Source organism: Schistocerca piceifrons, chromosome 2, assembly GCF_021461385.2.
Source record: "Schistocerca piceifrons isolate TAMUIC-IGC-003096 chromosome 2, iqSchPice1.1, whole genome shotgun sequence".
Classification (NCBI taxonomy): Eukaryota; Metazoa; Arthropoda; class Insecta; order Orthoptera; family Acrididae; genus Schistocerca; species Schistocerca piceifrons.
This window is the reverse complement of record NC_060139.1, coordinates 534590384-534615736: the sequence shown is the minus strand read 5'-3', so window position 1 is coordinate 534615736 and position 25353 is coordinate 534590384. Positions and strand designations below refer to the sequence as shown.

Sequence of the window (25353 nt, the reverse complement as noted above, 5' to 3'; positions counted from 1 at the left end):
AGCAACTGTGTGAAGCAAATTTGTTGAAGCCCAGTATATTTCATTTTGTCGTCAATAATCAACCAATTGTTACCATTTATGATGTACCACATCTGCTCAAAAACACTAGAAATGCTTTGATAGATAATAAAATTCAATTTGAACCTCACAAAGCAGCAAAGTTTGAGTATATCAGTAGAGTGTTCTTTTTGGATAAAAAAAAAACAGTTCAAAACTCTGCCCAAATTAAAAGCAAAACACTTTAACTTTTCTGATTCCCATGTCAAAATGAAGGTAAAAGTTGCTGCTGCACAAATGAGCCATACTGTTGCAGCTGCAATTGAAACATATGTTTCTACTCACACATTACCATCTGAAGCTATACACACAGCTGAGTTTGTGGAAAAGGTAGATAATCTCTTTGATCCACTCAACAGTAATGAGCAATATCCCAGGGATGGAAAACAATTTAGGTGTACTTTATCAGAAAATTCGCCACATTTAGAAATGTGGTATAGCATATTGAGGGAAATAGGCAGCTGGTAAATAATAGATTTAAAAATGAGAAGAAACAAGACTAATATGTTTAGCTTCATAAAAGGTTGGCAGATTACATTACAGTCTATTATTTTCTTGTGGAAGACCTTGAAAGTGGTTGGCTTTAAGTACTTAAATTTAAAGGTGTTCAATCAAGATGCTTTAGAAAATTTCTTTTGTTGTATAAGACAACATGGTATTGCTACTACAAACCCAACTTGTTTTCAGTTTGTACAAGCTCTGAAGACTTGTGTTGTCAATCATATGACTTTGCCTTTCAAAGCCATGAGTGTAAGTAACTGTGAAAATGATGATTACACTCCCTTGAGCAGTTTGAGTCACTTTTTGGCAGCTAGTGGTAGGAGTGAACATTTAAGTGAATGTGAGATGAAAGACACTGATACACCTGAGCAAATTTATTCTTACTCAGATGGTATCATCAAGTCTGTAGAAGATCAACAATCCTTAGCCTATGTAGCAAGCTATGTACTAAAAGCCATAGATGTACCAGATGATTGTGAAACATGTAATACCAGTCTCTACTCCTCTGTTGTGACTGAAAATCATTTGTTTACCTCATTTAAAGAGAATAGTGAGGAGCATTCTCATTTGAAATATACAAGTGAAAGAGTCATGATTTTCCTAAGGGCACTCCATGATCAGCTGTATGAGTATCTAAATAGTCATGGTCACACAACAAAACTACATGATAATTTAAAAAAAAACATTTGTTCTGTCTCATACAACTATTTGTAATAAACATGACACTGAAGAGAGACTTCTGAAGACAAGTATTCCATTTATGATATACAAGTATGTGAAAGAAAAGAAATTTACAAACAAGAGGAAATTGTGTATGCAACAACTTAAAAAGAAGTTCAAATCATTTTAAAAGACTTTGTATTTTGTTTATTATGTGTACAATGAGAGTAAGCTCCCTATACATATACAAATGTTCTTGTATCAAAATCATGCCTTTGACTTGTTATGACAAAATCTGGTAATTCAGCAGGCACATAACTTAACACTTTCTAGATGTGATGATTGGATTCTAAAAGTATAATAAATAAAGTGCTGTCAAGGGGAATTTGTGTTAATTTTCCGTAGTGTACCAAACAGTGTTTTCAAAGAGGAAGTAAATAAATAAAAATGTTAAAAATAAATGTTGTACCAGTGTCTTCTTTCATTATTTAAACATGATGGGTGTTGCCAAAATAACAGCCTTGTTGGGGAAAAAAGAAAAAAAAAGATGTGTTGCAGTTCATTTTCTTCGTATGTCTCACTGGCAAAAACATTTTGGCTACATTCGTCTACCTCCTCTGCTACCAATTTGTTTTTCAGTTTTGTAAAGTAGTATTTTGTGTGTTTCATAAATTTATTTGAACTGTGCAGAAGTTCAATTTCAGATGACTGAATATCCATAAATAACAATCAACAGAAAAAATAATAAATCGGATTTTGTACACTTTACAGTACATCCTTGGTTTGTAGCACAGATTTTTTTGTAAATGACCTCTTGGTTATCTATTAGCTGTGTAGTTATTTATTTGTGTAACCTACTATTCCACTTTCGATAATGCGAGTGGACATAATGTGCTTTAGGATATGTGGAAACGTAAAAATCATTTATATATGCATGCAATGTCAAATGATTTTTGTCTGCCATGTGCTAAAGCTCGTTTATTTCCACATGATAATGGCCACACGGCCAAAATCGCAATATTGAGTTTTACAAAAAAAATTTCACAGTCAAAAGGTGACATCGTAATTCACGAAAATTTTCACAATGTAAACTGCAGCTATGAGTAGTTAATGTTTGTTTTTGATTGAGATTTCTTTTATATATTACTTTGCAAGATCTCAAAAACCTTTATTACTGCACTATGCGGACCACATTCAAAGATTAAATGAAAACTATTGTTCTCTAATTCGCGTATTTGGAAATAAACATAAGAGATTTTCGCGCCATATTTTTTTCGTATTGAAGTTCACAGCCAGGCCACAAGTAGCGCTGGTGTCGTTCTGTGTTTCCGTATAATAATGTGGTCTTTGCACTTCTACTATATTGGTGTTCTGTGGCTGGAACGACACTAGCGCTCCAAGCGGTGAAAAAGCACAGTCACATGCGTTGCAAGGATAATGTTTGTCTTAAACTATTTTCTACTTAATTAATGGAATAGTTGTTATATTTTTACGTTCCATGCGATAGTAAGTTACCAAGGGGCATGAATTATCGTAAAATACATCTAGAAACAGCCGAATCACAGTGATTCAATGACATAAGCTACAACTCATTCACGAGGAAATGCTTTCAAATACATCTACATTTGCAGATTATACCGCTGAAAGAACGAGAGTATAAACACAGTTTACACATGAGAAGCATACATTTATGTTATTATTTAAGGCGGTCTCCTTGACACTTAAAAAATTTGTTTGGAGTCCAACGATTCGCCCGTTCTTACACTTCGCTCTACTTTCTAAGACACGAATATTTCTGCAAATGTGATTACTTTTGCCTCAAAAGAGAATGTGTTGAAGGTTCCTTCCGTTTATGGTTCACATTTAGCGACAATTGTGGAACTGACTTTTGCTGTGTCGGGGAACAGTTTTATTGCTTTCGACATTTTATTATCACGTCTGTGTGGTTTTCACTTAAGCTAGAGTTGTGGTGGCCTATTTGATACATTAAATAATGTAGGTATTACATTTCATATACGTTTCCTATGTTCCACGTACCACAATTTGGCTGAAAGTGCAGCGAACAAAACTGGACAGATATACGACGTCCTTCTGGAAAGGTCAGGTCTTCCCGTGTTTACCAGCAATTTTTTGTTATTACTGGATAAAGAGATTATTCAATAAGTCTCTGCCCGTTTTAAGAGACTCGTGAACACACTATCCTGTAATGCACCGCTTCGTATCTCCCAGGGACTTCAAGAGTCTAAATAATGACAAATATGATGTAATATTTTAGCTGTCGATTGTTATAGCGCTACTGACACTCGCTATGGCAGAAACTATGTTACATATAAAAATAAATGTTAGTATTCGCACTCATCCGCTATCGTATTCAGAACTGTCGCTTCCTGGCCGCTTCGTGCGCTGCTATCGCCGAGGGTAACAAAATGGAGACGGAGTGTCGCGACTGTTACGTTTGACCGTGTAATGAGGATATTAAAGGTAGCTACAGTAAGCATATTTCAGCCAAGTGAAGAGACACGTTAACGAAACAATAAATCAATAAACACACCCGTTTGTCGCAAAATATGTCAAGAAAACAGCGCACAGCGTATGGTGTTCACAAGAATATGCACATAATAACAAATGTTGCCGCACTTGTCACTATGTATAGGAGTAATATAGCCCATGTTGAAATAAATGCAGCAGGTGTTCCACGTTGAGGAGGTACAGTACATCGTATCATTCCTCATGCGTAATGGCAACCAAGTCTTCATATGTTGGAAGAGCAGGTGTAAATGAAGGCGGGATGCCAAGCAGTGTGTGTGTGTGTGTGTGTGTGTGTGTGAACGAGCAGAGTTAAATTAATTTTAACGACGCTGCGAGTTTCCTCGTTGCTTCCACAGCTACTGAAAGTGTCACTACTGCAATATACACTTGCATACTATATTACGCCATACAACAGGTTCAGTGGACTATGTTTTGGTAAGTCAAACAACAACAAAAATAGTTATTAATAATTAAACTTGAATGGCAGTAAAACTGATACTGTAGCACAACCTTTCTGACTTCATTAACACGAAATTTAACGAAATGTGGTGTCGTGTTTCGATAATAAAAAAAAAACCGGTTGCGTCTAAGTGTCATACAACGAGGTAAGAGCGTATTACTGAGCGCAGCTTATCTTTCAAGAGGGATCGCCAGTCTTCAGCTACACGTCTGCTGTTGACTTTCTGTAGTTACACGCTACTGAAAGTTCCATGGTGCCTAAATCCTAGTTCTGGCTAAATAAGTTAACTACATAATGATTTTGCTATAATGTACGGCCCGAAAAACATACGAGCGAGAGCAAATGTCACGCAGACGATATGTTGTTAGTGACATTTTCGTTCCGGCTGTACCAATGAGTCGTTTGAAGACTATGAATATCAACGACAGCGGAAAGTCCATAGTTACGCTAAGAGCTGCAGACATAATTATTTCAGGATTTCAGGAACACGGTATCTTTCAACGTTAAGAGTGTTATATTATGAAAAAAGCAGCACTTCTCTGCTATCTCGCTCTGCCAGAACAAAAAATAAAAAGTAATAATAATAACACCAGGATATGAGACCAGAATCTTTCAGATTCACTTTCATACAGGGAAAGGCCTTGGAAAGTTATCGGAGGAAAAAAGCACGAAGTAGGTAAAATTCTGCCTCGTTCCACTTTTTCATTAAGGATTTAAAAATCTTGTCTTACGTTGTCCTTTTGATGAATGCACAGATGCGAGGACGGACGTGACCTGCAGTCTCTTTAGGTTTTTTTATGATGCGTCTGAAAAATAAACGTTGCAAAGCACACAACAAAAAGAAATAGAAGGAGGTATAATTTACTTTTGTTATATAAACACGATAATTTACTTTTGTTATATAAACACGCCGTTCCCATATATGAACCACATACTGACAGTATTCAGTGTGCGGCTAACGCTGTAACGTGTAGTTCTATATGACGCATAACTAAATATTTTAGTATGTTGACGATTCCCAAGGATTGTGTGTCTTTTAATTCTTTGTTTCTTCCACGGATTCTGACGATAGTTTTATCTCATCATACGTGGATTGTCATGTGCTGTCCGGGCTCGTCTTTCGACTGTGTTTCGGAGAAGTATTAGTGATCATGCATAGTTCGGATCGGACGCCCATCTGTCGTTACATCCAAGGTTTTACAGAGGAGCGACACGTTTTTACGCGCACTTGTACCTGGCAGTTCGTGGCAGATGAAGTATTAGTTTTATATGACCTGAATATACGCCGCTCCAGATTCTGCCCATTTGATTCCGAGCCGACGACCAAGCAACTTAGCTTCTACTTCATAGGTGGCTAGCCATTACAGACTTTGTTACTTCAGTTACTTCAATGATAGTTTATCCATTACTAGTAGCTGTTAGCGTGGATACCTGTAAGACTTCGCACCTACTTGCTCATCCCAGCCAAAGTTCAGTAAGCCTAATGTAATCCTAATTCTGACTATAGTAAAGGCGGGATACAAAAGTGCTGAATTTATGGACTGAAGTGTCAGGTTTATTGGAAACCACAAGTAGGCAAAACCTTCATCGGAAATTTTGGTCATAAACGATAGCCTCAAAAAATATTTTGCTCATGTGAGAAGGATGGGCTTCCTTACGCTCATAGTTACTATAATGGATCTTTGTTGGGTTCTGGAAAGTTTGCATTAACTGTCTACAAATTATTATAACTGCTTATTGGTGTTTTTATTCCAGTATGGTGGCAATTCTGTCATACGAAGTGGCTTGCAAATGTGGTGTACGGTATAATTTCGATTTTTCATTGCTTTACGTATTCAGAATATTTTGCGCTAAACTTCATGCCAGTCTTTCACACTTGCGCTAAATGACAAATCACTGAAGGTTAATTGACGTATGTCTGCACAACTTCAAATAAATACAGCAAAACATAGTGTTCGAAATCTTTCTTTTCAGTGTCACCGCGACTCATCTAGTCTCCAGAGTGCGTAACGGAACATTTTTCCCGTCATCTAATAAATTCGTAAAACTTGTTTGATTAATCCATTAACTGAGGACAGCGTGTACAGTACTTGCTATGTTCTTTTCCGGACAGGTGTAGCTCATTGACATGTTTTCGGCGCTGTTTTAATAGAAAAAGCCGCAGTGCAGCTCTCGTCTCCAAGCACAGAGGTCTCGTGCTATCCATCCCACCCTAGAAGGTTAAAATAGAACTTTCTTCATAGAACAGATTCTATCCTAACCCAACCTAATCTCCTTGACAAGCGAAAAACTGACGAAGGAGATCGGACGCACTGTAACTACGCTGTCAGCCGATGTTTTGAGCGACCTCTGGCAACGGGGTCTGACGACCGTTGTCGGTGCCACTATGAACACAGTCGTAATGCGCGTATACACCAGGCCAACCACGGCCAACTAATGACAACCAGGCTGTGCGGTTTGAGGCGCCATTTTCACGGCTTGCGCGGGCCCTCCCTCCGGAGGTTCGAGTCCTCCCTCGGACATGGGTGTGTGTGTTGTTCTTAGCAAAAGTTAGTTTAAGTAGTGTGTAAGTCTAGGGACGGATGACCTCAGCAGTTTGGTACCTTAGCAATTCACACACACAATCACAACCAACCGCTTCGTTGGCCAAGATTCGCTTAGTTTGTATGGCCAGCAAATCGGAACCAACGAAGCGGATAGCCTTGGTTTGTGGTTCGGACTGCCAGCGGTAACATCGAAGCGTTGGCGATGAGTTAGCCTTGTGATTCCTCTCCTAGAGTGGACGCCGGGTCAAATGCTCGTTGGTTCAATACCGATTTACTGTGTCTATTAAACGGGTGTGTAATTATGGTGTTTAAAAATACTGGAATGTGGAGTGGAGTACGGAGTCAGCATTAAAGCTGGTAGTTTTATCGTGAATGGGAATGTTTATGGGACACTACGATTTGCGATTACAAAAACAAACTGAAAAGATTAGACAGTTGGAGGGAAATAAGTGAACTGCTAGAAAGTGATGTGCACGAAAATCGTGTCTGTGTGGAAATACGTTACTTTCATTCGAAAAAAAATCAGATAGTTCATATTCCAATTGAGCTTTAAGGTCCGACATTAATTTTGTCCCTTCATACTGTTGCAGAGGTCGTCCACCAGCGTCATTTCTTCTTCTTTTTCTGATCAGCAGCTTCTTGTAGTAAAATAAATACTGAACATGCGGCAACATCTAAATCCAATACTTCCCTTACAATACCGACCGTGAAATTGTTTTATAGCAATAACAAAAAGGGAGCAAACTCGACTCGTTATGACAGCCAATTACGATTTTTAAAAAAAATGGTTCAAATGGCTCTGAGCACTATGCGACTCAACCTCTGAGATCATCAGTTGCCTAGAACTTAGACCTAATAAAACCTAACTAACCTAAGGACATCACACACATCCATGCCCGAGGCAGGATTCGAACCGGCGACCGTAGCGGTCGCTCGGTTCCAGACTGTAGCGCCTAGAACCGCACGGCCACTCCGGCCGGCAAACTACGATTTCACAAGGACGAATCCCTTGGCGCAACTGACTCATTTTTCGAGGATGAGAAGCGTAACGTCAATGCCGGAACCACTGCCCGTCGTTCGTTGGCCTAGTGTGTACGCGCCTCACATTACGCTCTTTGGCAAGTGTCCAGTAATCGACGCAGTGGCTGTTTTTGTACTTTGGCGACAGTAGTCACGAAGAAAGTGAGGTATCCTCGCAAAATGAGATCTACGAGGACACGTTCTCGAATTCCGATGTGCTTCTGACACGGAAACAGTGTTAACAATGCCGTATTACCCTTCCTGGTGTCTCCTGAACCTTCAGCTTGTTTTAACATCTATTTACGCATAGTTAGTTGGTTGGTTGTTTGGGGAGAGAGACCCAACAGCGTGGTCATCGGTCTCATCGGAGTAGGGAAGGATGGGGAAGGAAGTCAGCCGTGTCCTTTCAATGGAACCATCCCGGCATTTGCCTGGAGAGATTTTGGGAAATCACGGAAAACCTAAACCAGGATGGCCGGACGCGGGATTGAATCCACGCATAGAGTTTGAAGCGTAAGTGACAGTGTCTCTCTTCGCGTTGTTTTCTTTTTATTTTTTCCCTTGGCAAGCTCATTAAGGCACGTCTTTTCATGAACGGCAATGTACTTCGATGTGCGCTCGTGCGTCTCAGAACAGAAGAAGAAATTTATATTAGTTTAGGAGCCCGAACTGCTTCTGAGACGTAAATTGGGTGTTGATCATGAAAAATACTTAAGCCAAATGCGAATAAATGACATGTAACATCCAGGTCTAATAATTTTATTTGCTCTATCGATGCTACAGCTAGTGAATCGATTATTGTCGACTAGTGCAAGTGAACATTCTCTCGTTCATTCCTTGGCCTTCCAGGCAGAAACTGACCTTTGGCGTCATACAATACTTTAGCGAAACGCAGCACCAGCGTCATCTTCGACAACCTCTGTCTACAAATTTAATGTTTTTGTGTATGAGTTGTACATTGTAACAATTTACATTGCTATTGCGAATACGATTGCATGAAACATTGTGGCGTCCATGAGCAATGCATTAACATTTACAGTTGTTCTTCCAGGAAACAATCGCTTTTTCGTTTCTGTAGTTAATGCAACACAGCATGGACGTGGAGGTGCTGTCCCCCCACCGCTCAGCATCACTGCCTGCAGCTCCGGCGTATCCATTCTTCCTTCACCACAACATGTATGATATCACTGTGTTGATATTACATGACTAAAACATGACATAGAATTTTCAGCATATATATCGGCATTTTATAACGTGGATGTATCACAATGACATCTGTCAAGTGTTAACGTTGCAGATTTTAAATAGCTACAACAAGCCTAAAGACGATCTAAATTTCGTTTATGCGTTATGGTTTCGCTGTGTTACCAATGCGCTCTCACACGATTATGAAGATCAGGAAAACACATTTTGGATGAACTGAGCGACTTATAGTTCCACACCAAACTCGAATTCTAACTCAAAGATCAAAATAAATTAAACTTCTGTCTGTTCGTTTCGTGAGGATAGAGAATTTCCTTATCGCCATATCCCAGAAAACCGATAAAACATCACAGAAAGTCCTAGGAGACAACGACAACACTATCGTCACACTGACTAAAAATGAGTGGTGTATCACATACGATATAGGGCCTTATTGATTCAGGAATATGAAGAGCACCGCCCTTCATCAATAAATAAATCACTGGCGTCAATCGCCAGAGCATCCGCCGAGGAACTGTTACTGACATCCTGTTTTTTGCGCGCTCGCTGCAAACAATCGCGGCAGACAAACTTCCGCGGCATTTTTCAGCAACTTGCTTACACCCAGGCTCTGTGCCTTTGCCCTACTTTCCCAGGGAACGCGCGACCTGCAGCGACACTACACTAGAAAAGTTGTATGCACTGCGATCGACGTGTAAATTTCTTTGTGTATGTCACTACATACAACTGGACCTCTAACACATGTACTCTAATTACATAAATTGCTGCTGTGTCGAAATGACGTGACAACTACACCAAAATGGCAAGGAATAAAAATACAGAGAACTCAACAAGATGAAGATATTAAATGATTTACGTCTATATCTTCCCTGGAGTGACAGCACTTCAGCCGTTTAAATTATTAAGACACCATGCAGCAATAACTACGACACGTTTCATGAACGAACTGGACGTCACTAGAATATAAAAACGCGCGTATATATTGGTACTAAAATGGGAAAGTGAGTAATGTAAGACAGGTCTTAATCGCTAGGTCCTTCATCCGCTTACGATTCGGTACGCAGTCCAGTCTGAATTTGCCTTCCATCCAAATGGTAGAAAATACGACGGGCGTTCAATAAGAGTAATGCAACACATTTTTTTCTCGGCCAATTTCGGTTGAAAAAATACGGAATCTGTTGTGGGACAGCGTCGAATATCCACCCTGCAGCGCTTATAGTTTCATGAAATTCCAATAGATAGCTGCGCTATACATAGTCCTCCAAATGGCGTCTGTAACGGAAGCGCGTTCCAAGCGGAACTGCCATTGAATTTCTTTTGTCGGAAAACAGAGCATCGTAGATATTCATAGGCGCTTGCAGTATGTCTACGGAGATCAAAAGCACGCTGAGTCGTTGGTCGAGGCGGGTTTCATCATCGCAACAAGGTCCACAAACCTGTCCGATCTCCCTCGTTCTACCCTCAGTAAATTGAACAAACGACTTCAGCGTGTTCGTCTCCACAAAAATGCAAACGAACTTCTGCTCCTCCGTAAAAACACAAGGCCTCACTCCAGTCTGCGCACCAGAGGACGTCACAAAACTTCATTGGACTGTTCTTCCTCATCCGCCCTTCGTCCCGGACCTCACACCTTCCAGCATCCATCTGTTTGACCCAATGGAAGATGCACTCTACGGGAGGCAGCACGTGGATGATCGGGGGGTTACTGATGTGCACTCCTGGAAATTGAAATAAGAACACCGTGAATTCATTGTCCCAGGAAGGGGAAACTTTATTGACACATTCCTGGGGTCAGATGCATCACATGATCACACTGACAGAACCACAGGCACATAGACACAGGCAACAGAGCATGCACAATGTCGGCACTAGTACAGTGTATATCCACCTTTCGCAGCAATGCAGGCTGCTGTTCTCCCATGGAGACGATCGTAGAGATGCTGGATGTAGTCCTGTGGAACGGCTTGCCATGCCATTTCCACCTGGCGCCTCAGTTGGACCAGCGTTCGTGCTGGACGTGCAGACCGCGTGAGACGACGCTTCATCCAGTCCCAAACATGCTCAATGGGGGGCAGATCCGGAGATCTTGCTGGCCAGGGTAGTTGACTTACACCTTCTAGAGCACGTTGGGTGGCACGGGATACATGCGGACGTGCATTGTCCTGTTGGAACAGCAAGTTCCCTTGCCGGTCTAGGAATGGTAGAACGATGGGTTCGATGACGGTTTGGATGTACCGTGCACTATTCAGTGTCCCCTCGACGATCACCAGTGGTGTACGGCCAGTGTAGGAGATCGCTCCCCACACTATGATGCCGGGTGTTGGCCCTGTGTGCCTCGGTCGTATGCAGTCCTGATTGTGGCGCTCACCTGCACGGCGCCAAACACGCATACGACCATCATTGGCACCAAGGCAGAAGCGACTCTCATCGCTGAAGACGACACGTCTCCATTGGTCCCTCCATTCACGCCTGTCGCGACACCACTGGAGGCGGGCTGCACGATGTTGGGGCGTGAGCGGAAGACGGCCTAACGGTGTGCGGGACCGTAGCCCAGCTTCATGGAGAAGGTTGCGAATGGTCCTCGCCGATACCCCAGGAGCAACAGTGTCCCTAATTTGCTGGGAAGTGGCGGTGCGGTCCCCTACGGCACTGCGTAGGATCCTACGGTCTTGGCGTGCATCCGTGCGTCGCTGCGGTCCGGTCCCAGGTCGACGGGCACGTGCACCTTCCGCCGACCACTGGCAACAACATCGATGTACTGTGGAGACCTCACGCCCCACGTGTTGAGCAATTCGGCGGTACGTCCACCCGGCCTCCCGCATGCCCACTATACGCCCTCGCTCAAAGTCCGTCAACTGCACATACGGTTCACGTCCACGCTGTCGCGGCATGCTACCAGTGTTAAAGACTGCGATGGAGCTCCGTATGCCACGGCAAACTGGCTGACACTGACGGCGGCGGTGCACAAATGCTGCGCAGCTAGCGCCATTCGACGGCCAACACCGCGGTTCCTGGTGTGTCCGCTGTGCCGTGCGTGTGGTCATTGCTTGTACAGCCCTCTCGCAGTGTCCGGAGCAAGTATGGTGGGTCTGACACACCGGTGTCAATGTGTTCTTTTTTCCATTTCCAGGAGTGTAGCAAGACGTTGGCTCCGATGTCGACCAGTACAGTGGTACCGTGCGGGCGTATGGACCTTCTCAGTAAGGCAGCGTAATGCCGTCGCATTGAACGGAGATTATGTTGAAAAATAGGATGGTGAATAATACGGTGTGTTGGATGATGATGAAGTCCCATACTCCTTGACATAGCGTAGGGGACGATGCGGGAAACCCGCACCGTTGGACTACGCAAGGTTCTAGCCGAGGTGGCTTATCATTGCCTTCCTCCGACCGTAATGTCGATAAATGAGGATGATGAAGACGACAGAACCCAGTCATCTCTAGGCAGGGGAAAATCCCTGAACCCCGCCGGGAATCGAGCCCGGGACCCCGTGCTTGGGAAGCGAGAACGCTACTGCGAGACCACGAGCTGCGGACGGTGAATCCTGAATAAAACCAACCTGCTTTCAGAAAAAAATATGTTACATTACTTACTGACGCCCCTCGTGTCAGCCAAGTCCGAATCGCTAGGTTCTTCATCCGCTTATGTTCCTATACACTGTGCAATCTTTGTCTTTGCCTTGCAGCCAAGTGACAGAAAATACGTAAAAACACACAGACCGAAGATCACACAGCTGCGACGAAGCATCTTTAGTTCCCCTATAAAATATTACTGTAGCTGAAGCTATCGCTGCTTGTAGGAGCCTTGCACACTAAAAATTAGAAGAGAATGCATCAGTCTACACTAAACTAACGGCTGCCCAGGTAGAAAATGGGCGCCAAGATCACACATGAAAAAAAAGAAAACAAGACTCGGATGCCGCGCGTGGTAGCCGCGTGGTCTAGGGTGTCTTGTCACGGTCAGTGCGGCTGCCTCCGTCGGAGGTTCGAGTCCTCCCTCCTCGAGCATGGGTGTGTGTGTGTCGTCCTCAGTGTAAGTTAGTTTAAGTTAGATTAAATCGTGCGTCAGCTTAGGGACCGGTGACCTCCACAGTTTGGTCCCATAAGACCTTACCACAAACTTAAAAAAAAAACCCAAGGCTCGGAAGCGAGTTCTGAGGGTACCGCGGGGATGCTTCTTGTGGTCTGTACTATTTAATACACATTTAAATGACACTGAAATGTTTCTATTCTAAGAAAAGTCTGCGACTGAACGTTGGTATCTTTTATACACTAACGCAGTGGGGGGGAACCCAGTTCCACGTTACTAGAGTGAAACATTGGGGCAACTTTCGAACAGAGATAACCATTCCCTATTCCCAGCGGATACTCCACAAACAATTAGGTACTAATCGAATACGTAATGAATGCAAGAGCAACGAGTACACTTCCATACAATGGCTTCCATTGCCGAGAAGCTTTCTAAGACAAGAGAAAAACGGTTTTAGGTTCTTTAGTCCGGAACCGCGCTGCTGCTACGGTCGCAGGTTCAAATCCTGCCTCGGGCATGGATGTGTGTGATGTCCTTAGGTTAGTTAGGTTTCAGTAGTTCTAAGTCTAGGGGATTGATGACCTCAGTTGTTAAGTCCCATAGCGCTTAGAGCCATTTGAACCATTTTGAACAAGAGAAAAAAATACAATCGAACGACAAAACATATTATCTCCTAGGCTGGCTTATTGTCAGACCACTGCAGTAACAAACCTTTCTCTGAAGCTAAACCCAACTGCATGAATTGGCTACGCATTATATTACAGGTTGACTGTAAAACAGTTCTAATGCATCTATAACGTAACGCAGGAAGTGGTTATACAAACTAAAGTAAAATATGGTACGTACGTGGGCATCTGAACGGTTGTCCCCCCCCCCCCCCCCCCAAACTTCATCCGAAAATAAAATACGAAAGGGAACGACTAATACCATTGTCTTTAAGGTGTATGCAAATATAACAGGTTTTTACTATAGAGACGCCGTTAGACGGAACTGATATTGACTGGCTCGATTGTAGCAAGCGTGAGTGCCTTAAGCAAGAATCACACGACGAACGAACAAACGAGCGATTAGCTTTCTCGGTCCGTTTACGAGTCATAGTACCCACTCGAAGGTCAAAGTGCTCTTTCACTTGTGTAATTTTTACTTAAGATATTAAGACAGTCGCTGAGCACACGTGCGCAGATGAGTCAAAGTTCTTACTAGACGGTTTCTACGCCGGACAGAACACACTGCGACGAGGCTGGACGCATATTTTGGGTGTCCGGCTGGAGCTCCTCTGCGGAGGAATCATTACCGCGCCCCGTCTGCGACGAAAACACGGACAGTGCAGCCGGCAGTGACGACACTCTTGACGTCAGAAGCAGTGAAGCAGCGGTCAACGAGGCGCTTCCTCCTCCATGATTCAATGTGTCCTACTTGGGGACAAGTGGCTGCCATCTCCATCCACCGGCAGAATGGTCGCTATTCCGCTAGCACTATCGGGACAAATGAAGGTATGTGCAGCGCGTGATTACACTGATAGTGGTAAAAAACAGTTCTACAGGAAGTGTACTCGCAGTTGCGAATATGAACCACCTCTCGGCTGTATAATGGAATGAAGACAATGAAAATTTATGCCAGACTCGGAGTCAAACACGGATTTCTAGCTTTACGTGAGCGGCTTCCTTAAGCACGTCGGCCACCTGAACACAAATCATAACCAGATCCAGACTTCCACACGTCGTCGTCCGTGTGTCACAATCTGCACTCGTACGTCCAGGAAAGACATAATTAAGTAGAGGGCTCGGCGAATAAATACCAAATATCAGTGGCTGTGTTATTAAAAAGTTCGATGCAAGGTTCCTTCGGACATTCAAGCATGTCCGAAGGAACATCGCATTCCTTCAGACATGCATGAATGCCCGAAGGAACATTGGTTCGTACTTCTTAGTAACCCAGACACCGCTATTTCCTATTTAAAAAAAAAATTGAATTCACACAAAACATTTTGTTTTCAACTCGCTGAAACATATCATTAAGCTTGAAAATGGTTTGTGATTGGGCCTCGGAAAGCACTGACAATTGCAAAGGATTCCGACGAAAATACACCAAACCGGAAGTACTATTTCCATATAGGTCGTCGTATGACACAAATGAACGAGTAACCCATCTTCTTGCAAATTTTGAATTCTGCCTCAAACAATTTTTGCTGTTGTTGTGAGCTTCAGTCCGAGGACTGGTTTGATGCAGCTCTCCACACTGGCGATCACGTGGAGCATCACCATCTCTACCTATCTATTGCGCCACAGATCCATTAGGACCTGCTCATTGGACGACGGTTCAAATGCACGTCCTATCATCCTGATTTAGGTTTTCCGTGATTTACCTAAATCGCTTTAGCCAAATGACGGGCTGGTTCCTTTGAAAGGGCACGGTCGACTTCCTTTCCTAATCCAATGCGACCGATGACCTCACTGTTTGGTCCCCTACTCCGAACCAACTAAGAACATGATCAGTTTAGTCAAACCTTGGTTGGTCTTCCTCTACAATTTTTACTCCCCACACTTCATTCCTTGACCAAATTGACGATTCCTTTATGCCTCAATAGATATCCTATTAATCGACCACTTTATTAGTCACGTTGTACCATGCATTCCCTCCCCCTCCCCCTATTTCCATTCACTGTCTCTTCGTTAGTTATTCAATCTATCAATCTAGTCTTCACCATACCTCTGCAGCACCACATCCCAAAAACGTTTTCTTTTCTGAACTGCTTATCCTCCACATTTCACTTCTGTGTACGACAACACTTCAAGACAAATGCCTTCAGTAACGACTAACTGACATTCAGATTTAGATTCGATGTTAACAAAACCCTCTTTTTCCACCATTTCCATTATGCGCTTTAAATTCTCTCTACGGCCATCGTAGGTTATTTTTCTGACCAGACAACAAAAATAATCTACAACTTGTAGTGTTTCATTTTCTAATGTAATTCCATGAGCCCTGCACGATTTAATTCGACCAAATTCCATTACCCTTCTTTTACTTTTGTTGATATTCATCTAACAACCTCTTTTCGAAACAAAATATCCATTCCTTTCAACTGATCTTCCAAGTTGTTTACCATTCTGACAGAATTCCAATGTCGTCGTCAAACCTCAAGGTTTTAATTTCTTATCCCAGAATTTTAATTCCCTTCCCAAATTTCTCCTTGGTTTCATTTACCGATTCTTCAATGTACAGAATGAATAACACCGTGTATAGGCTACAAACGTGTCTCACATCTTCCTTTCATGCCCTTCGACTTTATAAATGCCGTCTGGTTTCTGTCCCAGGATGCAGACGACCTTTCGCTCTCTGTTTTTTATCCCTGCTACCTTCAGAGCGTCAAGCAGAACGTTTCGATCTCAATACTTACGTGACTCTAAGCAGCAGGCTGGCAATGAGATGACCAAACACTGCCTGGCGTTTGACGAATGATCTTCGTTTCGTGTACGATTTGCTTACTGTCGTAATTTTATTCACTACAGCACTGCTGGAAATCTAACAGCATAAAAAAAGACTGGTATTGTCTCTATGCTGTGTCCTTGCTTTTCTAATTTTCCTTGAATATTTTTGATAACTATAAGGTAAATATTTGGCCATTACTGAAGATCTATTTTTGTGCATGCTTGTTCTTACCTAAGGCAAGAGAAGGTTTTTCCTGGCTCGTGTGATGGTAGAACGATGCAATATTAGTAAGTTCTTCGGTAGGCTTGTCTGTTTTATCTTTCATTATGCGTCAGAAATCAAGTACACCTGTAATTTCATCGGTTGAAGGATCCACGAGAATTTTCAGTGTCGTTTGTTTCACTCATCTGCTTCCCCTCGTGGGAACCGCCTTCACCCCAACTCTGCTGCGTTTCTTCCCCTTCGGAAAGGTACCTCTGACTACTTAGTTGACTCGGAGGAGGCTCTAGCCGATTTATTTACTATCGTTAGCCGTTAATTGGTGCTGAATACTTTCAAGTATCGAATATGTAATCCAGTAAATTAATCTTTGCAGTTGAAAGGCTGCGTGTCCGAGTGTTATTAATTTATTTCTGTCGCTGCAGAATGAAGAAAAATAAAGCCGCCTCATTGTTTCCATTCCTTGTTCAGTAGCAGAGACTTCATATGTGTCAGGAAAATTTGGTAGGATCGGGGAAAGAAGGGCACACCACCCTCTACAGCGACCACATCTGATGAAGTATGCTGACGTCAAAACAATTCCTTACCGAAAATGGCCTTGCTTTAAACGAAATTATTCACAGGCGTAGGCCCGTTTCTGACAGCGTAGCCGCCATGATGTTTAAACGGTTTCATCTTTTCTGACTAATGCTCCAGTCTTGTGGGATACTGGTTTTAAATGGCTCTTACTGGTCCTGCAGGGAACGAATCTTATGCTGCTTCGGCAAAATACAGGGTGTTTACAAATGATTCATCGGGTTTTGACATCTTATAGCGTGAAATACACAGTGCCCATCCACGCATGCTAATAACCAATGAAGAGAGCATATTTTACAGTTTTGTTTATACCTTTTCAGATATCACAGGCGGCAGGATGATAACAGGCAATGAGTTACGTGGCCGAAATATTGTGCCAAAGCGACACAAACATCCGGCAGTAGACCCGATTATTCCACACGTCAGGATGATAACAGTTTGTAAAATGACGAATGATCAACAGACCTCATTTTGTATGGTGCAGTATGAGTAGGTAGCATCCGTGCAGCGTGCGTTCTGGAGACAGTACACCATGCAGTCACCTACCCAGTAAAACATTCTGCTGTGATACCGATAGTTCAAGGGCGCAGGTTGCCTCTGTAAAGAGAAAAGCTTCAGACGGTCAGGTGCTGCAGGTGAAACAGTAGAGAGTGTCCAAGAGGCGTTCCTTCATTGTCCAAAGAAATCTCACACATCGTGCAAGACGCGAACTGGGCATTCCGCACTTAACTTCTGCGGAAGTGGTTACATCAGAAACCACACCGCATACAGCAGCTGCAACGTTTACAGCCATTCGACCGCACCATCAGACACGAAGTTGGTGGACTTTTGTAGGAAGCCATGGGAGATGGTGAATTTATACCCGGTTCAGTGATGAGGCATCGTACTAGATAAACGGTCAAGCAAATCAGAACAACGTCCGTGTATGACAAATCCCAATTTTGCAGTGGAGACTGAAACAGGTTCTTCAAAGGTTTATGTCTTCTGTGCTGCTTCACGTAGCAAACTATACGGGCCCTGCTTTCTTCTTGGGAAAACCGTGAGGGGTGAAACGTACCTACACATGTCGCAAGACTGGTCGTTTCCTAAACTAACAGCTCATATACCAGATTTCATATTTCAGCAAGACGGAGTGCGCCTCACTGGCATGAAGCAGTGCGTAGCCCACAGACCGAGGAACTTCGAAACCGGTGGATTGGACGCTGTGCTCAGGATGATTCGGCACTCTTCAGGTGACCCGCAAGATCTTTTTTCTTTGGGGATATGTGAAAGATAATGTTGATGTACTATCTTTGCCGACAACATAGACTCAACTCGAGGATCACATCACTGCTGCGCTGGCGTAAACTGTTGGCAGGGACATGCTCACTCGTCTCTGGGTCAAACATGACTACTGCATACATGTTTGTCGCGTAACACGAGAAGAGCACATAGAGCATTTGTAATTATGTATAAGAAACTTGAAAATGTATACCAAGTCTCGTGCACTATTTTGTATGTAATACTGCGTGAAATACATTCATCCAAAACCCGATGAATCATTCGTAAACACCCTACTGATTCTCGTGAGGCGTTTTTGGTCTTCCAGCCATTTTTTTCTCTTCAAGTGAAGAAATTTTGTTTCCCTTTTTTGGACTGGAGGGTCATGAGTACTTTAGCATTGGCCTTAACCCTTAGACACCAACGGGACGTACAGGGTGTTTCAAAAATGACCGGTATATTTGAAATGGAAATAAAAACTAAACGAGCAGCGATAGAAATACACCGTTTGTTGCAATATGCTTGGGACAACAGTACATTTTCAGGCGGACAAACTTTCGAAATTACAGTAGTTACAATTTTCAACAACAGATGGCGCTGCAAGTGATGTGAAAGATATAGAAGACAACGCAGTCTGTGGGTGCGCCATTCTGTACGTCGTCTTTCTGCTGTAAACGTGTGCTGTTCACAACGTGCAAGTGTGCTGTAGACAACATGGTTTATTCCTTAGAACAGAGGATTTTTCTGGTGTTGGAATTCCACCGCCTAGAACACAGTGTTGTTGCAACAAGACGAAGTTTTCAACGGAGGTTTAATGTAACCAAAGGACCGAAAAGCGATACAATATAGGATCTGTTTGAAAAATTTCAACGGACTGGGAACGTGACGGATGAACGTGCTGGAAAGGTAGGGCGACCGCGTACGGCAACCACAGAAGGCAACGCGCAGCTAGTGCAGCAGGTGATCCAACAGCGGCCTGGGGTTTCCGTTCGCCGTGTTGCAGCTGCGGTCCAAATGACGCCAACGTCCACGTATCGTCTCATGCGCCAGAGTTTACACCTCTATCCATACAAAATTCAAACGTGGCAACCCCTCAGCGCCGCTACCACTGCTGCACGAGAGACATTCGCTAACGATATAGTGCACAGGATTGATGACGGCGATATGCATGTGGGCAGCATTTGGTTTACTGACGAAGCTTATTTTTACCTGGACGGCTTCGTCAATAAACAGAACTGGCGCATATGGGGAACCGAAAAGCCCCAAGTTGCAGTCCCATCGTCCCTGCATCCTCAAAAAGTACTGGTCTGGGCCGCCATTTCTTCCAAAGGAACCATTGGCCCATTTTTCAGATCCGAAACGATTACTGCATCACGCTATCTGGACATTCTTCGTGAATTTGTGGCGGTACAAACTGCCTTAGACGACACTGCGAACACCTCGTGGTTTATGCAAGATGGTGCCCGGCCACATCGCACGGCCGACGTCTTTAATTTCCTGAATGAATATTTCGATGATCGTGTGATTGCTTTGGGCTATCCGAAACATACAGGAGGCGGCGTGGATTGGCCTCCCTATTCGCCAGACATGAACCCCTGTGACTTCTTTCTGTGGGGACACTTGAAAGACCAGGTGTACCGCCAGAAACCAGAAACAATTGAACAGCTGAAGCAGCACATCTCATCGACATGTGAAGCCATTCCGCCAGACACGTTGTCAAAGGCTTCGGGTAATTTCATTCAGAGACTACGCCATATTATTGCTACGCATGGTGGATATGTGGAATATATCGTACTATAGAGTTTCCCAGACCGCAGCGCCATCTGTTGTTGAAAATTGTAACTACTGTAATTTCGAAAGTTTGTCTGCCTGAAAATGTACTGTTGTCCCAAGCATATTGCAACAAACGGTGTATTTCTATCGCTGCTCGTTTAGTTTTTATTGCCGTTTCAAATATACCGGTCATTTTAGAAACACCCTGTATGTGTCCCACGATAGGTTACCAGAGAACCAACTGGAATTTGTTGTATGTTGTTGCTATGTATCAGCGTACCACTGGTAAAGGGAAGCCCACAAATTGTGAGCAGAATTCTTATAATTACAGATTGCTCCTGTAGGTTGTGCCGTCCTCCAGTTTCATTGTCAACCGTCGTCACCGTATTGTCACATCGAATAAGTTCGCACACCATAGGCAACCCAATTAGCACACTGGCAAAGCGAGCTGCCTTCGCGCCTTCCCAGGCACATTCTGTCCACGATTTCCACCCACCAGTTGCCGCTTGCCGCATCACAAACGAAGCCCATTTTGAGCAACTGTAGTGTGAGTTACAAACTCGGAGACATGCTCTGTCCACTGAGTGTCTGTTGTCAGTATGTGTTGTAGGTTTTGAGCAAACGTCTTCCCCCACCCCCTCCCCACGTGTTGTAGGTTTTGAGTAAACGTCTTCCCCCACCCCCTCCCCACCACCACCAACACCCCCTTGGAGAACGAAACTTTGGGAAATATTCTTTGCTACTTCTGACTAAGAAATTAATTAAAATAAACATTCATTAATGTTTTTGAAATAAAATTGGTTGTCAATGCGTTAAGTCTGACGGAAGGTGCAAAACCGCACATGCTGTACAGCACAACACGTATACAGACTTTCTTATATAATTCGCTTCGACCTGTTTACTTCAGATAAAGTGTAAATTGTATTGCTGTCTTGCCTTTCTGTGACTTACGAAAGCCCCAATTACTGGTCTAATTCACAGCTTTGGCTCAGTGGCAAGGTACCAAATTATACACCTAATGTCTAGTAGCTTGATTGCTAGTTGGTAAGATATTTTATGCCTTCTTTACCATGACTTTTACCTTCGTGAAATACTCTATATAAGCGAAAGGCAGTGAACCCCCCCCCCCCCCTCCTCCTCCTCGTAACTGAACGGGTATTCCTATAAACTACGCCTAACAACACACTGTGGAGTTCACTTCACTCAGCGGCATGATGATGATGATGATGATGATGATCAGTTTCAGAAAATAAATATAATGATAAGAATCATGGCACGTAGAGTGTTCATTAAACTATGTAAGTGTGCAGAACTTTAAAGCGCGTCGGATTTTAAGCCATGACACTATTTCACGAAAACAACAAATTTATAATTAGTCGGGCCTTCTTTTGAAACAGGGACTTGCGCAGTGATAAAAATCGTTCTCTGTGTTGATACCAGTCTACATACCAGCCGAGCCAACCAACCCGGCTGAAGATATTCCTCAGTTTCACCAGATGATTTCCAACGAATTAGGGTTGGTTACTTCTGAGCAGTCTCAATCCTTTGCTTGCCAACACTGTCTGTTGTCTCTGTGAAAGAAGGTACAAAGAGGCACTGCATCTTTTGAATCATTTTGTTGGGAGGGGTTTGGGAAAGAAAGAATGGTGGAGGGGGGGGGGGGGAGGGTCACAGCTTGTATTTTCGGTGATTCATTAGAGCGCAACCGTACCAGAAACTGCCGCAGTACACAGTGTATTTGTAAAAGATACTTGTACAAGACAGTGTTCCTGAATAAGTAAACTTCCCTACACATGCTTCCTCTCGTTCGATTTACATAAATTGTAAACACTTGGTACGAAGTTCAATACGTCCATACTGCGACAGTAATCAAACACAATATTTATTGCTATTATTTAATTTTGTGTTTTCGGTGATTCACTGCAATCGAAGTTGAAAACGATGTGCCCTAATTCTCGATTGCTTCAATGTAGATTATCTGACTACTTTTGGTGCTACCAACTGGATGACTAAGTCGCAACCATTTCCTTTGTTCTACACAACAGTACCAGTTATGGCGAATGTGTACTGGTTGTAGGTGCGTCAGGAGACCTGTTTTACTACGTAGTGGAAGTTACCATAGAACTGACACTTGACATTAACTGGAGTGAAACCACGTCTAGAATTCTGATCACACGGTACATGAGCCAAAACATGCACACCAGAAAACCTCTACCATTAATTGACAGTGTTCTTGGAAGTAGTCGAATTCATACAATCGAATTTTTGAGTTGAAATTATCGATAAAAATGCACTAGGCAGATACTTAAAAATGCTTCTGTCGCGCATCTTCCATTTGTACTCTTCGATATAGTGGACCCGAAGAAACAAAGCTGTCCAGCAGATTGCGTGTGTATTTTATAATTTACGCTTATTACTTAATTGTTCGAAGCGTTACATGTCAAAATATAAGCGCCTAATTTCCCTGTTCATGTGAACAACATAATTAATAAGAAACAGGTGCGGTTTCACCATTTCGAAAACTCATTCGTGCAATATGCTCGTCAGTGTGGAGCCTCTGTTAATTTTGGGCTGAATTCTAGTTACCTGGTGACTACACAAAATACATCGAGGTGTTCGAGGTAGGGCGTTAAGTTGATGGAGTAAAATAGTAAATCACGTAACATTACGTGATGGTTTTTGTTCGAGTATTTTTGCTGCTGTGCATGATGCAGTGTTACGTATATGATAAAATTCTCCTTCAAATACATCTGAAACGACCAACGGTTCGAACTTTTTTTGGCCGCTGAAATCTGCACAGCGCGACGAGTGGCGCGTCTTATTAGCGTCATTACTGAAGCGTTACAAGGCAGGGAAAAGTTCCCAGTGGCACGGGACCAAGGAAGGACCTCACACACCCACCAGCTTTCGGAGACACGCAAACCGAAAGTGGGAAACACGAAGGAGGAGGAATTATTTCGAGTCTCCGTCGGCTGCAGCTCTCCCACAGTATTGATCAGAGCTCCACCGAATGTCGCTTCTGACGACTGCGCGTGGCGTTCTTCTGTTCCTTATAGAACCGATCCAAAAGTCCATCAATCTATAATGTCTCTCTGATCTCGTGTGTACGTTCAAAACGAGAGGCAACACATTTTACGCGCATGGCAGCAAAACATGATTAACAACATAAACTGCACTGATTTGATGCATGAAACTGGACGTTAATGCGTCACACACAGAACTGCATTTCCGAAGGAAGTAAGGTCATTTCCATCGAATTCACATTCTGGAAAGCGTATTCTGTTCGTTCTGCACAAATATGCTATCTTCTTTTGCTTCCAAGCGTCACATTGTTATTTTGCTGAGCGGAACGCCAAATCTGTAAAATCATCGAAACATCTCTGTGTACTCATCTGAAAATGGCTGCCCAGTGGCAAATTACGCTCACATACGAGTTACAACGTGATCACAGGTACCCTTCTGTCATGTTGCGTAGCACAGAACACTGTTCTTCACTGTCCGGCTCGAAAATCGACAATCAAGTTCTCTTCATTATCCGACGTCCAGGACTGGTATGGCACAGGATCACAAGATATCACAGTCACATTTCACACGGAACACACATTTTCTGTGGAAGTATTTGACAGCCAGTTTCCTTTTAACTAACAGAAGTTACGATCTTGGCGTTTAGTTTCGTGTTGTTTACCTGGCGATGATATGCGTGTGATCCATAAAATAGACACTTGGGCGAAGTGTTCAGTATGTTAGAAATGGATCGATTTAACGGTGCACAGAAGCGTCTAAGCCGGCGAGAGAGCCGAAATGTGAAGGTGTGGTAGGCATTTGTTGATTATCAGACTGGGCTGGAAGTACAGGGTACTGCATTTAGTCTTTTATAGAGAGCATACAGAACAAATTTGAAACACGAGAAACGTTCTGGTTACACTCCCTGTTGCCTGAAGTGAGCCAGGAAAGAAAATGCCATCGAGATGCTGTAACTTGAAGTTGGTTTTACGCAGCTATTGGGGTAGTTCTGACCTTTGTCACCAGGACTAACTAGTAATTGAGAGTGAGGAGAGAAATGAGCTGCTATTTGGTTCATGCAGTAATGCTTTAACTAACGGATACCAGCGGCGCTATGGCCGCGAGACCAGTGGAAGGAGACGCGCGTTCTGCGGCAGCTGGGCACCGCATGCAGGGCTGTGGCACCTCGCGCGACGCACAGTACCTGGTCTCCATGTCAGGCGGCGGCAGCAGGGGCTGGAGCGGCCAGGCGAGCACCACGTGCGGGCCCAGGCGCCAGCAGCCGACACTCCACAGCACTGCGCCGGCCGCCGCTGCCATGGTCTGCGCCGCTGCCTGCCGCCGGCTCTCCGCCGCTGTCCCCCCCTGCCTCCCGCAGCGCCAGGCGCGCACGCCCGTTGGCCCCCCACCACCCGCCCCCCCGCCGCTCGACCAACCGGCGGCCTCCGCCGTCCCCTCCCCCCCTATTATTGGCTGCAGCGCGGGGAAGCGGTGCGACCCCGAGGGTTGCGTGCGCGTTGCGTCCGCCAGACAGAGAGGCGCTTATTGATCCCCGCGTGCAGCGAGTGCGTGGACCTGTGCGCTGCGGAGGGGGGAGGCGGGAATGTGGTGCCCGTGCTACTGTTCTGCTGCGCACGGGGGAAGCCGTGTCTGCCGTCCCTACGCTACGCCTCGACAACAATCCGACGAACGTGAAAATAAACAATTTATTATGTAAGTGACCAAATTACTGGGAGTCGAAGCTGCGACCACCGGAATGCAACAATGCTCCGTAATTGTTATACATGATTAAGGCTTACAACGAAATGAATAGTAGGCCCCAAATTGTAATATAACCCTTAACTCACGAGATGACTTTTCTGTACGTATACTACGAGGTGGGGTCTCTGGGACCACTATGTTTACTACAAGATTACGACACAGATCACTTGAGAGTTTTAGAAAATGAAGGTTACCCATCCACTGTGGGCAAACGAGGTCCAAAATCAAGGTCCCCCTCTATCTTCTCCCTTCTTTCTCTAGACCAATAGGAATCAAGTTCCCCTATCGCTGTTGTTGTTGTTGTGGTCTTCAGTCCAGAGACTG

The 25353-nt window shown here is 43.8% G+C and overlaps 1 protein-coding gene across 2 annotated transcripts in view; it reads right to left on the bottom strand.

Moving 5' to 3' along the window:
* LOC124774917 (protein gustavus) overlaps nt 1-24585 on the bottom strand; it is a 336294-nt gene extending 311709 nt beyond the window's left edge. Inside the window, exon 1 of one of the 2 annotated variants that reach the window (XM_047249594.1) lies at nt 24473-24585. In XM_047249594.1, coding sequence (XP_047105550.1) covers nt 24473-24483 — 11 coding nt within the window. In that variant the 5' untranslated portion in view covers nt 24484-24585. The remainder of the gene's footprint in view (nt 1-24472) is intronic. The other variant, XM_047249593.1, reaches the window with a different exon arrangement.
* Nucleotides 24586-25353: the final 768 nt, after the last annotated feature.